General features: G+C 48.5%; 1 protein-coding gene across 10 annotated transcripts in view; it reads left to right on the top strand.

The window, feature by feature from the left end:
• NRF1 (nuclear respiratory factor 1) overlaps positions 1-14,298 on the top strand; it is a 70,833-nt gene that overhangs the window by 5,087 nt on the left and 51,448 nt on the right. For 9 of the 10 annotated variants that reach the window (XM_065677705.1, XM_065677792.1, XM_065677967.1 and 6 more), the window contains one exon: positions 13,234-13,465. In XM_065677705.1, coding sequence (XP_065533777.1) covers positions 13,234-13,465 — 232 coding nt within the window. Of the gene's footprint in view, positions 1-12,166; positions 13,112-13,233; positions 13,466-14,298 lie in introns of those variants that run through there. The other variant, XM_065678293.1, reaches the window with a different exon arrangement.

Genomic DNA, 14,298 nt, shown 5'->3' with positions numbered 1-14,298 from the left:
ATGTGTGAATTTTTTTAGCTGTTTGCTCTGTGTGCTGGCTCTATAAATAATAGATGGATTGCTCAGGTGCTGCACTCTGAGCCTGAGTCGGAGGGTAACTCAACTTTGTCAGTCCCATTACAAAATTCATAGAATGAATCATAGAATCCCAGGATGGTTTGGATTAGAAATGACCTTAAAGCCCACCCAGTTCCAACCCCTGCCACAGGCAGGGACCCCTTCCACTGGAGCAGCTTGCTCCAAGCCCCTGTGTCCAACCTGGCCTTGAACACTGCCAGGGATGGGGCAGCCACAGCTTCTCTGGGCACCCTGTGCCAGCGCCTCAGCACCCTCACAGGGAAGAGCTTCTGCCTAAGATCTAACCTGAACTCCCCCTGTTTCAGTGTGAACCCATCACCCCTTGTCCTATCACTACAGTTCCTGATGAAGAGTCCCTCTCCAGCATCCTTGTAACCCCCTTCAGACCCTGGAAGCTGCTCTGAGGTCTCCACGCAGCTTCTCTTCTCCAGGCTCAACAGCCCTAGTGTTCTCAGCCTGTCTCCATATGGGAGGTGCTCCAGTCCCTGATCATCCTCGTGCCCTCCTCTGGGCTTGCTCCAGCAGCTCCATGTCCTTCTTACGCTGAGGACACCAGAACTGCACACAGTGCTGCAAGTGGGGTCTCCCCAGAGCACTGCAGAGGGGCAGGATCCCCTCCCTGAGCTGCTGCTCACGCTGTGGGGGTGCAGCCCAGCTTACGGGGGGGGGGGGGGGTGGTGGTGTTGGGGTGTTGGTTCTGGGCTCAAATGCACCCTGAAGCCAGGTCATGGAGAGCTTTTTATTGACCAACACCCCTAAGTCCTTCTCCCCAGGCTGCTCTGAATCATTTGTCCACCCAACCTGTAGCTGTGCCTGGGATTGCCCCAAGGGCAGGACCTTGCAATTCGCTGTGTTGAGCTCCATGAGGTTGGCATTGGCCAGCTCTCCAGTGTGTCCAGGTCCGTCTGGATCCCATCCCTTCCCTCCAGTCTATCAACCAAACAAATTCATCTGACTTCAAATACATAAGCAGAAATAACATGAAAGTCTATTTTCACTTAACAGAACATGCCTCTTGCTTGTAACCCGTGTGATCATGACATGCAGTCCTAAAGAAACCAGGCCCCTCTCCCTGTTTATGACATAACCATCTACTTGAAGTAATCAAATGGGGATGACTTCCAGGCTTGGAAAACTTCCTGGGTCAAAAAATACTTCCAAGACCACACCCCAGAGTCTCTGCTTTATTTATATTGCAGCATCCTCTATAGAGAAATGGTGTGGAAGTTAATTCTGTTCCCAAAAGTTTATTTTTGGTGTCTGCTATGAGAGTCTCCTGCTGCTTCTGCAGCCACTATCTTGGGCACAAAGAAAATCCTTTTAACTCCTGGTTTTCCTTCAGAAGGAGAATCATGGAATCAACCAGGTTGGAAAAGCACTTTAAACTCATCCAGTCCAACCATTCCCCAGCACTGCCAAGGCCACCACTGCCCCATGGCACTGAGGCCTCGTCTCCACGCTGTGTGGACACTTGCAGGGCCGGTGCCTGCAGCCCTGCCCTGGGCAGCCTGTTCCAATGCCTGAGCACCCTCTGGGGCAGGAATTGTTCCTCAGATCCATCTAAACCTGCCCTGGGGCAGCTTGAGGCCGGTTCCTCTTGTCCCATCCCTTGTTCCTTGGGAGCAGAGCCCAGCCCCTCCTGGCTCCAGCCTCCTGTCAGGCACTTGTAGGGAGCGATCAGGTCCCCCCTGAGCCTTCTCTTCTCCATCTGAACCCCCCAGGTCCCTCAGCATTAGAAGGGACTTCAGATAGTGCTGTTCCTTTTCCTCCCTAGAAGCTCGTAGTTGCTTTGGGTTGCAAGCTGTATTCTTTTTCAGGCTTCTTTCTCCTGCACCATGGTGATTTGCAGGTAAATCAGTAAAACTTGGTCTCTTGCTCGAGATGAAATGGCGTGTTTTCTTGTGATAGTTGTAATACCCAAACCCTGATAATGCAAAGCATATGTAGATGGAGGAGGTGGTGAAGAAATGTGAAAGACATCTGAAGTACAAAATGTAGCAGCAAATAAAAATTCATGTCCCAGTTTCAGTGTATGAGATGCATGGTTGTGAACTACAGGAAAAGCTTTGAATTCCCACAGGATTTGCGTACTGTGCTGTGTATTCAAAGCAGGGAAACCCCACATGAGGGCTAACTTAAGGTGGGTCAGGATGAGGAAATCATGATGGCTCTATCTTGGATGTTCTCCGCATGGATGGGATTCTGGTGGAGTAGTGATCTTGGAAGCTAAACTGACCTGTGCCCCTTCTCAAATCCTGATCTTCATCAGGGCCTGTAGTGACAGGACAAGGGGGAATGACTTCTTCCAGGGGAGACTGAGGTTGGATATAAGGAAGCTCTTCCCTGTGAGGGTGCTGAGGCGCTGGCACAGGGTGCCCAGAGAAGCTGTGGCTGCCCCATCCCTGGCAGTGCTCAAGGCCAGGTTGGACACAGGGGCTTGGAGCAAGCTGCTCTAGTGGAAGGTGTCCCTGCGCGTGGCAGGGGTTGGAGCTGGATGAGCTTTAAGGTCCCTTCCAACCCAAACCAGTCTGGGATTCTATGAAATAACTGTGCTTAGGAAGGAGAGTATAAGCAGGTATTCTCATCTGTGTGTGATTGTTATAATCCTGCTTCATCTTGTAACAAATACCTTGGGTCTTGAATGTTCAGTTTTGCCTTTGGAAGACAGCTCAGGACTAAGCTGGACACTTGGAGAGCACAGTGACCTCTTTAACAGCACTTTGTCAGTACAACAGGGAAGAAGTGCTTGAACCAGTGTTTAAATCCAGCATTCAGGTACTGAAGACTTCAGTAACTCACAGACAAATCTCTTTGATCAAGTTGGGCTCTAGAAGCACGTTTTATTCCTCCCAGAAAACACAAATCTCAGTCCTGCTCAATATGCAGCAGCAGCAGCAAACATAACACGCTCTGGATCTTCTCTCATACCTGATGCATCTTTAGAGGTGACACTTCCCCTTCTCATCTGTTGCTCCTTGTTTCCAGTTTGGAAACTCCTTACCTGTTAGTTTCCAGTTTTGCTGGGGTGTTTTGGCCTCCTCACTGCAGTCTTTTGCAGGGCAGGGAGCAGACGTGTTCTTCAGCCACAGAAAACCTTTGGAAGGGAGCCTGGCCTTTCCTTTTTCCCAGTTGCAGGTGCTGAGGAGAGGAGGTATCCCACTTTACTGAACCCAGGCTCTCTGTCACCCCAAGTGCCTGGAGGGGCACTAGAAGGTAACCCCAGATGCTCATACTTCATGTGGCTGGAGGAGAATCCCCACACTCTGCCCCATGTGAATGCAGATCTGGTAGCTGATGTCAGGAGCTGTCCACAGGCTGTGAATGCACATCCCCTCCTTCTAAATAGCTGGAGGAAAAAAACAAACAAATCCAAACTTGCGTAGAATTAAGACCTTGAAACAGGTGCAGTCGTAGGGTGTTTTCCTTGCAGGCTGAGAGAGCTGGGCTGGTTCAGCCTGGAGAAGAGAAGGCTCCTTAAGGGGAGACCTCAGAGCAGCTCCAGTGCCTAAAGGGGCTGCAGGAAAGCTGGAGAGGGGCTTTGGACAAGGGCCTGTAGGGACAGGCCAAGGGGAATGGCTTTAACCTGCCCCAGGGGAGACTGAGATGAGCTCTTAGGCAGAAGCTGTTCCCTGTGAGGGTGCTGAGGCGCTGGCACAGGGTGCCCAGAGAAGCTGTGGCTGCCCCATCCCTGGCAGTGCTCAAGGCCAGGTTGGACACAGGGGCTTGGAGCAAGCTGCTCTAGTGGAAGGGGTCCCTGCCCATGGCAGGGGTTGGGACTGGATGGGCTTTAAGGTCCCTTCCAACCCAACCTGTGATTCTAAGATTGCGTCATCTTGAAGGCTGCATCATCAACAGAACTATCATCTAGAGGTGGGCCACGATTGCTGTTTTGGGGTGAGAGTTAGAGAATTAAATGTGGTCGAGGCTGAATCATCTGTCTTTCCCATATGCTGATCCTGTTGAATTAGTATGTGAGGACCAAGTCCATCTAGCAAGGGTTGAAGACAGCATCCAGCAGGGGCAAGGTCTCCTATGGTTAACGTGATGCTTCACACCTCTAAGTCTTGCTCTAGCCATCACCATGGTCTTGCTCGAACACACTTCCTTTATGTTTTTATGGTAGTCCAGCGGAACCACTAATCCTCCCCCTCAATAAAAGAGGATTAGACCTAGGAACATTTGCACCTTCATGCAGCCAGCCAGGGCCGCACTCTGTCTTTTAGGCAGTAATCCCATTGGAGTGAGGGCTGTGCCTTTGTGCAGTACCAGGAATGCTGTCAGCAATGGCAAATAGCAGCTCTCTGGGCAGTTGTGCTTATTGGGTTTGTACTTATTAAAAGACCATTTTGGTAGGTAATTTAAAAAGCTGAATCAGCTGGAGGTGACCAGCTCGCTTCCCACTGTTAAAATGACTCTGGGCTCTGCAGCTCAGAGTAACATAATTCAAAACTGGGGTTTGTATGTGGTTCTCTAAGTAAAAATGAAAGAACTTGTAAGTTGACAAAGTATTACCTTGGAGAATGCCATTTATAGAATCGTATCTCAGAAACTGACATATGAATACAGGGAATGGTTTGTGTTGGAAGGGACCTTAAAGTTCATCCAGTTCCAACCCCTTGCCACAGGCAGGGACACCTTCCACTGGAGCAGCTTGCTCCAAGCCCCTGTGTCCAACCTGGCCTTGAGCACTGCCAGGGATGGGGCAGCCACAGCTTCTCTGGGCACCCTGTGCCAGCGCCTCAGCACCCTCACAGGGAAGAGCTTCTGCCTAAGAGCTCATCTCAGTCTCCTCTCTGGAAGCTCGTATTTATCACATGTTATCTCTCCTAGACTCATTTCACACTGCACATCCTCCAAAAGATTTAGGGAAGAAGGTTCTGCCCCAGATGTGGATGCTGGTGAGGGAGCATCCCCTCTGAATATCACACCCCAAGTGCTTAACATGAAACCAGCAGGGCCTGAGGGGAAGCACGGGAATGCTAAATGAGAATTCCACTCCTGCTTTACAACTTTATGGTGTAGTTTGACTTAGTTTTAGATTACACTCACTTGCAGGCTGACATGGATTGAGATGTGGTGCTGTGCTCCTGTTTTGGATGCTAAATGTGTGCTAACCTTTTGCTTGGTGTCTTCTTGGGAAGGATTGATTCCATGGTAGAACTTTATCTTTTTAACTTGCATAAACTGCTTAAAACTTGAAAATATGGAGTCTAAACCGTGGAGTGTTCCTGCTTGTCCGTGCTGTGCTTTCCCTGTCGTCTACCACTGCTCTGCTTGAGTACTGAAGAGGAGCAGGGTAGAGCGCTGCGGTGAAGCCCTCCCCACGCTCCCCATCGTGCCAAAGCCTGAGAAGAGGCTTCAAGTGGAAACCACCTCATCCTCGTGTTGAGCCCAGAGCTTCCTGCCAGCCCCTGCTGCTAAATAAGTGAAGTGCAAAAAGGACCCGTTGTAAATTGCATCATAGCTGGTGAAACTAACGTCCTGTCTCATCGCCAAACAGTGGCTTTCAGCAGCAGACAGGAGGGTTTGTGCCTAATAAATATGTGTAAAATCCCATTTGTTTCTTTTCCAGCCTTTCTGTGCATGGAGTTTTTCCTGCAGTGTGATGTGGTTGCTCTTCTGTGTGAGATGCTGATAAAAGAGCACATTAATAGAAGGAGTTTTCTGTTTGCTTTCTAGAATCAGCTGTATTTTAGGTCTTTTCATGCTGACACTGGTAGCATAGGGAATTCTTATCCCATCCTAATTAAAAGGAGCCTTATATTATGCCACAGGAGGACGCTGTGGAACCAGAGCTACTTTGTGTAGTTCCTCTTCATGCTTGAGTTACTGCATCCCTGCTGACAAGCAGCAATGTCCCCGTGCTGCTGTGCACCAGCGTGAAATAAGATGTTGGCTTCAATCTTGATAGGAGAGGTGTAAACTGACGTGTCTTATCTTGCCTTTGTGCAGGGTAGCAGTTGCTGCTGCTGACAGGAGACAGTGTCTCAAGTCCTGGGAAGTCAGTCCCATCTAAAGCCCTGCACAGTTTCCAGAGTGATAGATGCTTCACCATGAAAAAACTGGGGTTTATTGCACTGAGGTGCAGGCCAGCAAATTCTCCCTATGAGCAAGGGAAGACTTCTTCTGCACCCATGGGAAAACAGGATTTGGGGATTAAATGTGCATTTTAAATGAGTTGTGGTCATAATTAAGATATTAATCAAGCCTGTCCCTGGTGAATAGCATTGTTTCCTTATCAAACCTGCAGCAGTAATTCCTTCTGGGCACAATCTGATACAGCGACAGCATCAGATTTATCCTGAAGATGAATTAACAGATAATATTTAATCAGTGAGAGGTGCCACTGCATGGAAAGAGCTAAATCTGTCCTCTCAGGAGTCTGAAACAGTCTGCTAGGGAGGACCTAAACATCCTCACCAGAAGAAGGTCTGGATCTTGACTGTTAGTATGTAGTGCAGGTGAGTGATGGGAGATGTGGGCTTTCTGTGTGCTGTTGGTTGTAAGCCGCTCTGAGAGAAGCCAGTGCAGTTGTAACTGGGTGGTGTAGTCCTCTTCCATCTCCCACTTCACCTGGAAGTGGTTTCTTAACCAGCATCGTCAGGAAATGCTGTGAGTGAGCTTGGTACCCGTGTGAGTAAGGCCTGGCTGGGAGATGGATGTCTTTGCATGAGTTGTGGCTTCCAGGTACCAGCCAGCATTGGCCCACATGGAGCTGAAACAGGCAGGGCAGCACCAGGCCACGACTGGATGTGTCTCCTCTGTCAGAGGTTGTCCTCTAATCTTTCCCTCAGCTGCAGGTTTGCAGCTCTTCTAATTCAGACCATGGCAGGAACTTGCCCCAGAAGCTGTGGCTGCCTCATCCCTGGCAGTGCTCAAGGCCAGGTTGGACACAGGGGCTTGGAGCAAGCTGCTCCAGTGGAAGGTGTCCCTGCCCCTGGCAGGGGTTGGAGCTGGGTGGTCTTTAAGGTCCCTTCCAACCCAAACCAGTCTGGGATTCGATGCAAACTGGACTATTTCTGGCTGTTGTAACCAGAGAGTAGACACAACTCTCCAGACTGTTGATGTCTGATGAACACCAGTGATTTTAGCCATGGCTCCTTGTGAAAATCATGGTGTATGATCTCTTTGTTTGAGTTGCTGGTGTTTCTGAATGAGGTTTTGCTCCTCATGAAGCCGTGAGTGTAACCATTGAAATCTGCTGATCAGAAACCAGCTGTATCAGGATGTGTGTGCTTGCTTTAGAGGGCTTGGTGCCAGAATAGCACAAAGCAGTTGCAGACAATTTCAAAGGTGTAATTACAGTCAAACAGGGTTCGATTTTATTAGTAAATGGCAAATGATTTCTTCCTTGCTGGATCAGTTTTCACTTGTGAATTATTCCAGCCTTTGTAGGGAATTTGGAGTTTAGCTAGAGCCAGAAGCTTGAAACAGCTTTTAAAATAACCCATTCTTATGTCCTAAGAGCATAGGAAGTGCTGCTTAATCTGATTGAATACATGAAGTATGAAACCTGGTTAACTGAAAAGCCTCCTTCACATCCCATTGGCTCAGACCATCAAAGGTATTTCAGGTCCCTCCCTCTCAGGGGATGACACCAGTGCCTATGGTTGTGGCAGCAGATGGGCTGCTGCAGCTGCAAACAGTTGGTTGTTCTTAAAATAACCAGGGGTGGTATGGTCTCCCCTACCCACCGCAGCAGGCTCTTGGGAGTGAGAAGGGACATGTTTTGCATGTGGGAAGCCCTGTGTGCCACCACCATCATCTTTGTGACCTGTGCTTAAAGCTCTGCTCTGATGGCCAAAGGATGGAGACAAGCACAAAGCAGTGCTGCGCATCACCCCTCCCTCCTCGCAGCATCACTAGAGAAGCAGTTTAGAGAGTAACCTCCAAGCTTAGGGAAGGGGGAAAAGCAAACTGAGAAGCTCAAAACTGACTTAGAGACCCATTTCCCAGCGGAGGTGCTGGTCTGCGTGGCTGAACGCCACTGGAGAGCTGCAAGAAAGGGCTTAGGAGGTGGTGACTGATGGCAGCAGCCACCCTGCAGCCCACGGAACTGCTGCCTGAGGATTAACACACCCCGGATCGCAGGAGCCCCGTTGATTGACTCACCACAAGAACAAAAGTGCCAGTGTGATGTCGGTGGTTTAATGCAAAGCAAAGGACTTATTTACAGCAGAGGCTTGAATCCATTAAGGGCACATTAAATTCCAGATGCTTGTCAGCTTCACAAGAAGAGGGGAGGGAAGGGAGGAGGTGTTGCTTGTTTTCTGGAGAGCACTCAGCTCGCTGAACGTGGAGCAGTATTTCATTGACGTTAAAGCCGTGAGGAAGGTGACCAGCTTGAGTGATGAACAGGTTATTTCTGGTTCCCCTTTATTTTCTTAACTCCATTCAAACTTAAATAGGGGAGATTTACGTTGGATATAAGGAAGAAATTCCTTACTGTGAGGGTGCTGAGGCGCTGGCACAGGGTGCCCAGAGAAGCTGTGGCTGCCCCATCCCTGGCAGTGTTCAAGGCCAGGTTGGACACAGGGGCTTGGAGCAAGCTGCTCTAGTGGAAGGTGTCCCTGCCCGTGGCAGGGGTTGGAAGCGGATGAGCTTTAAGGTCCTTTCCAACCCAAACCAGCCTGGGATTCTATTTTACACAAATCACAAGACTGCTGTCTAGTGCCAGACAAAGTGCTACGTGCTGAGTTCCTGTGTGGAGCAGTGTTGTCAATAAGGAATTGGTGCTGTCTACAGTGGAAGGATCAAACAGAAAATGGGTTGGAAAAGGAAAAACTGTGTTTCCATTCCTTTGAAACAAATTAGGAAATGAGCCGGAGGGATTATTCTGGAGAGTGGATATTGGGAATTGGCCTTCTCAAATACATCCTCTAACTTATTTAATTTAAAAAGCAAGGCAAATTAAAAAGAAACAGGAAAAATAAAGAAACCCCAGGAGCAGCTGATATTCCCTGGGCCAACTGAGCAACCACACATTGGTTTGTCTCTTCCTTTCTTCTTACTTTACAGTATTAATATTATATTATACTAATATAATATATTTATAATTATATATAATATATATAATATATATTGTATTATATAATATAATTATATATGACTAATATACTAATATATTAATATATTAATATTATAATATTGTATTGAAGAAAGCACTGTTATAAACTCGCCTCTACAAGGGAGTGTTTGAAGGCCATGAGGCTTCATCAGTGCCCTGCTCTTTGTGTTTTGGTGGGCCCATCACTAGCTAGCAGGCTGGTTTGTTCCTTCTTAACCCGTCCATGCTGTGGAGAGCTGGGTCTTGGAGGATACCAGCCTGGACCTCTGCATGTATGTTTAGGTACTGACCCCAATGATCTTTAGGTCTAAGGAGGAGGATGAGGAGAAGCTTGAGGAAGGCTGGCTGGCTTTTCTCAGCTACATGAGCTGATGGAAGCTCATCACCTCTTTCTCAGTAGTTACTGTGGCTTCCCATAGCCTCTGGTTTGCTGCCGTACCATCTAAATTCAACATCCTTTCATCAGTTCAAAGGCAATTCTCCAGAGGGCAGTAGGTGGGTCATGTCATGCAGCCTTTCTCCTGAGCCTTATCACTGGGAAGAGAAGGTTGGAGCCTGAAAGGAGGCTGGGGACAGTACCCTCAGCTGGAAAGGTTAACATGTCTATTAACCTAACTGCTGGCATTGACCACTTTTAAGGTGGATTCTGAGGAACTGTGTCTATCTGTTAGTCCCCTGTACTTCCTCCTCTGTTATTTAGAATCCACTGTAGAAGGCAGAGCTGGTGTGTGAGCTCAGCATGTTCATCGCACATTGGGTAGTTCCCCAATGGAGCAGTGCCCTGCGGCTGCCTGGGATGGGATTTCATTCTTCCCCAAACCTTTGATTAGGAGAAGTTGTGCCATAGCACACTGGACAGGCTGTGTGAGGTGGCCTCTATTTGCTGTTGGTGCTTAGCTAATTCTTGTATGTTATACCAATGTCATCCTCATCTTTATGTGGATGCTATTACAGGACAGAGGTGAGCTCTTCCCTTGTGTTCTGCTTATAGTAGTCACTCCTGGTATTAAAATATGAAGCCTGAATTCGGACAACCAGGGTTATTTACAAAGAAAATGCAAAGCTTTTTATCTACAAGAAGGACAACTCACCTTTCTTCACTGTGCCTTCTTGGGCTGTGTGGTGTTGGCTTATGGAGGAGAGTGTGCTCCTCCTGTGAGATCTGAAATGCACAAGCAGAAGGAAGGTTTGGTTACAAAACTTGGCCAGGAGAACTTTGTATTTGGTGTTTTGGATGCTGATGAGGCTGTTACCTGTTAGCACCCCCTTTCAGAATGGTAGAATCATAGAATCCCAGACTGGTTTGGGTTGGAAGGGACCTTAAAGCTCCTCCAGTTCCAACCCCTGCCACAGGCAGGGACACCTTCCACTGGAGCAGCTTGCTCCAAGCCCCTGTGTCCAACCTGGCCTTGAACACTGCCAGGGATGGGGCAGCCACAGCTTCTCTGGGCACCCTGTGCCGGTGCCTCACCATCCCAACCGTAAAGCATTTCTTCCTTATGTCTGATCTAAATCTCCCCTCTTTTCATTTAAAACCTGTGCCCCTGCATTCCCTCAGGTCTCTCTCAGGAAGGATCTGAGCACATGTGGCTGGAATGAGCTCTGTGTGTGCATAGGAGAGCACAGAGCAGGTCTCTGTCAAACCATTCTTCATCTCAGCCCTTCTCCTTCTGTCTTCATTCAGATAATTCATATTTGCATCATTTAAACTGCCAAGGAAGTGAGACCCAGTGATTCTTTCATGCATTGTTCATCCGAGCAGGGTTTTGGGTGAATTGGGCATTATGTTGCATGAGGGATTTCCAATGCCAGCAGAGCGCTGCTTGTCTCTGAGTTAAACCTGCCTCAGAGGGCAGTGTCTTGTCTTCCACAGCATCTGAACTAAAACCAATTCAGTGGTCCAAAGGTTAAAAATAAGCCCCCGCCCTGTCTGCGCAAGAGCTTTTCCAGTCATGCTGATGAACCTCATCATTTTTAATCCTGTGGACTTCTTATTTTTGGCTCAGTTTAAAGCACCCATGAGCAACATTAAACCAGATGGCGATGATAGAGGACAGTTTCTACAGCGGTTTTGTATGGGTTGGGTTCCATCTCTTTACATTCACACCGCAGATTACACTGAGCAGACAAAAACTTCATTTTAATCCATGCGGGTTTAAATTTAATGTCGAATTTATGGCTTTTCAGTTTCTGTTTTCTGCTGTTTTGAATGGTTTGGCTTCTGCTGCTTTAGCTTTGTGCCTCCTGCATCTGGTGTTCTTCCAGCGATGGTGTCAACAGCCATTGATTATAGTTGACAGTACATCAAAGGAACCCCTGACATGGTCATGAGGCAATGGCACTTTGTGATGAGAGGGCTTTATCCTCATATTTTTTTAAGCAGTTTAAATGATTTTAATATCCTTCTGGCTGTCATCCAGGGCTTCTGGACTGAGCTGCAGCTACCAGGAAATGTCTTTGCAGGCATCATCATACCTTTAGGGTTTCCTTACACCTGAAAATGTCCTGGTGTCTGAAGGAAAACAGGAATAAACTTCCTTTATTTTCTGGAATGATAAATGGTCATCTCTGAAGTTAACCAAGAACAACTTTCCTTTCATCCCCTGTGCCTGAATCCCTGTTCAAATCCAAGTGTGGAGCCTTTGGATGCGTAACAGGTGCTTTGGTGCTGGAGCAGCAGGGGGATCATAGAATCCCAGACTGGTTTGTATTGGAAGGGACCTCAGTGCTCCTCCAGCTCCAACCCCTGCCACAGGCAGGGACACCTTCCACTAGAGCAGCTTGCTCCAAGCCCCTGTGTCCAACCTGGCCTTGAACACTGCCAGGGATGGGGCAGCCACAGCTTCTCTGGGCACCCTGTGCCAGCGCCTCAGCACCCTCACAGGGAAGAGCTTCTGCCTAAGAGCTCATCTCAGTCTCCCCTCGGGCAGGTTCAAGCCATTCCCCTTGGCCTGTCCCTACAGGCCCTTGTGCCAAGCCCCTCTCCAGCTTTCCTGCAGCCCCTTTAGGCACTGGAGCTGCTCTAAAGTCTCCCCTTCAGGAGCCTTCTCTTCTCCAGGCTAATGACTTGGCTTGCCTGACTCCATAGAGCAGTTACCCAGCCATGTATTTGAGACCACTCTGACAAACTGAGCAGGTTTAATTTCAATGACTACACTTACAGGATCAGAATTTGCTGGGTATGTGTTACTGTTTTCTACTGGTGATCATGTTTCCTTCTGCTGTTTGTCCTGGGGGGTTTTGGGGATTGGCTGATGTCCTAATTCTTCTACTGTAGTTTGAAAATATCTTCAGGATGTGCTGTCCCTTTTCCACACACTGTGGAAAATATCCGTGTATCTCCCGTCTTGTTCCTTCTGCGCAGATTTACATTCATGCCATGTTGGCCAGTGCCCTGCTCAGTGTGTAAGCTGCTGCTTTGCTCAGTGTTTTACCACTAGATGCATTAAATAAATGTGCTTTATATAATATCTGTGCTTGGGTTGTAATGATTTTGCCTCCTTCCAGGCTCTAAATTAGTAATACAACAAAAATGGCCTCCAGAATGCAACTTGCTGCCACTAAACTTCTGTTCTGGGAACCTTGTTTATGTTCTGGGCTACTGACGTTGAAGGGCAGGGACTGGGTAACACCCTTGAGCATCTTAGAATCACAGAATGGTTTTGGTTGGAAAGGACCTTAGGATTATCCAGTTCCAGTCCCCTGCCATGGGTCAGGACACCTCACATCTGCCCTGAAAGCTGAAGTGGCAAAAAGAAGTTCCACCTTTGATCAGACCTCTGAACATGTAGTGGGTGAGTGGCACATCTCAGGGCTACAGAATCCATTCCAGCAAAAATGACTGCCTGGGTGCTGTGCCATGTTGTTTGGAAGTATGGAATTTTCAAACCCATACACTTCAAGGTCCTCTTCTGCTTCATGGTGTAGCTGTTATTTCCCTGTCAAAGACCACTGTCACTTGGGAAGGTAATCTCTGTGCCCTCGCAGTCACATCCTGCTTACCCAGCTGGCTCAGAAACCGTTGGCTGCCCACACTTACCTCGATGTCAGTAACCTCTTCCTGTGATTTCTTTTGTCTCCTCCAACAGTGGTTATTGATGGATGAACACGAGGTGACCCAGACAGAGCACATGGCCACCATCGAGGCCCATGCGGTGGCCCAGCAAGTGCAGCAGGTCCATGTGGCCACCTACACAGAACACAGCATGCTCAGTGCGGATGAGGACTCACCATCTTCACCAGAGGACACATCCTACGATGACTCTGACATCCTCAACTCCACGGCTACTGATGAAGTCACTGCCCACCTGGCTGCAGCAGGTACAATCACCGTTGTTCACTTAACATGGCATTCATAGAATTCCAGACTGTTTTGGGTTGGAAAGGATCCTAAAGCTCATCCAGTTCCACCCCCAGCCACGGGCAGGGACACCTTCCACTGGAGCAGCTTGCTCCAAGCCCCTGTGTCCAACCTGGCCTTGAACATTGCCAGGGATGGGACAGCCACAGCTTCTCTGGGCACCCTGTGCCAGCGCCTCAGCACCCTCACAGGGAAGAGCTTCTGCCTTGTCTCCATCCTAAATTACCCCTGTTTCAGTTTGAACCCATCACCCCTTGTCCTATCGCTACAGTCCCTGATGAAGAGCCCCTCTCCAGCATCCTTGTAGCCCCCTTCAGACACTGGAGGCTGCTCTGAGGTCTCCACACAGCTTGTCTTCTCCAGGCTCAACAGCCCCAGTGTTCTCAGCCTGTCAGGCTCCAGCCCCTGATTATCCTCACATCCATGCAGAGGTTGCAAACAGCACTTGTAGGTGGGTGGTGATCTTGCACCCATGGGATGCTTTGAATATCTCCTTATTGCCCTTGCTTATTGACCTTCTTCACAAGGTCTGCCAGCTGCTTCAATATTGCATCACTTTATCTGTGTGTAAGAAGAGGCATAAGAGACTGGTTTGTGCAATAAGGAAGGTCCTTGGTAAGTGCTGCCTCAAATAATGAAGCTAAAATGTATGTCAAAGAGCAAGCTTATTTCAAGCCTGTATAAACAACAGCAAAAATAACCCAGGGATGCTGCACTATCTTGCTTAGCCAAGGAGATGACATTCACATGCAAGGCCTCTCCCAGGGAGATGCTACAAAGGGTCCCCAGCATA

The sequence above is a fragment of the Lathamus discolor genome, chromosome 1 (assembly GCF_037157495.1).
Source record: "Lathamus discolor isolate bLatDis1 chromosome 1, bLatDis1.hap1, whole genome shotgun sequence".
NCBI classification, from domain to species: domain Eukaryota; kingdom Metazoa; phylum Chordata; class Aves; order Psittaciformes; family Psittacidae; genus Lathamus; species Lathamus discolor.
This window is presented reverse-complemented; position numbering and strand designations above follow the sequence as displayed.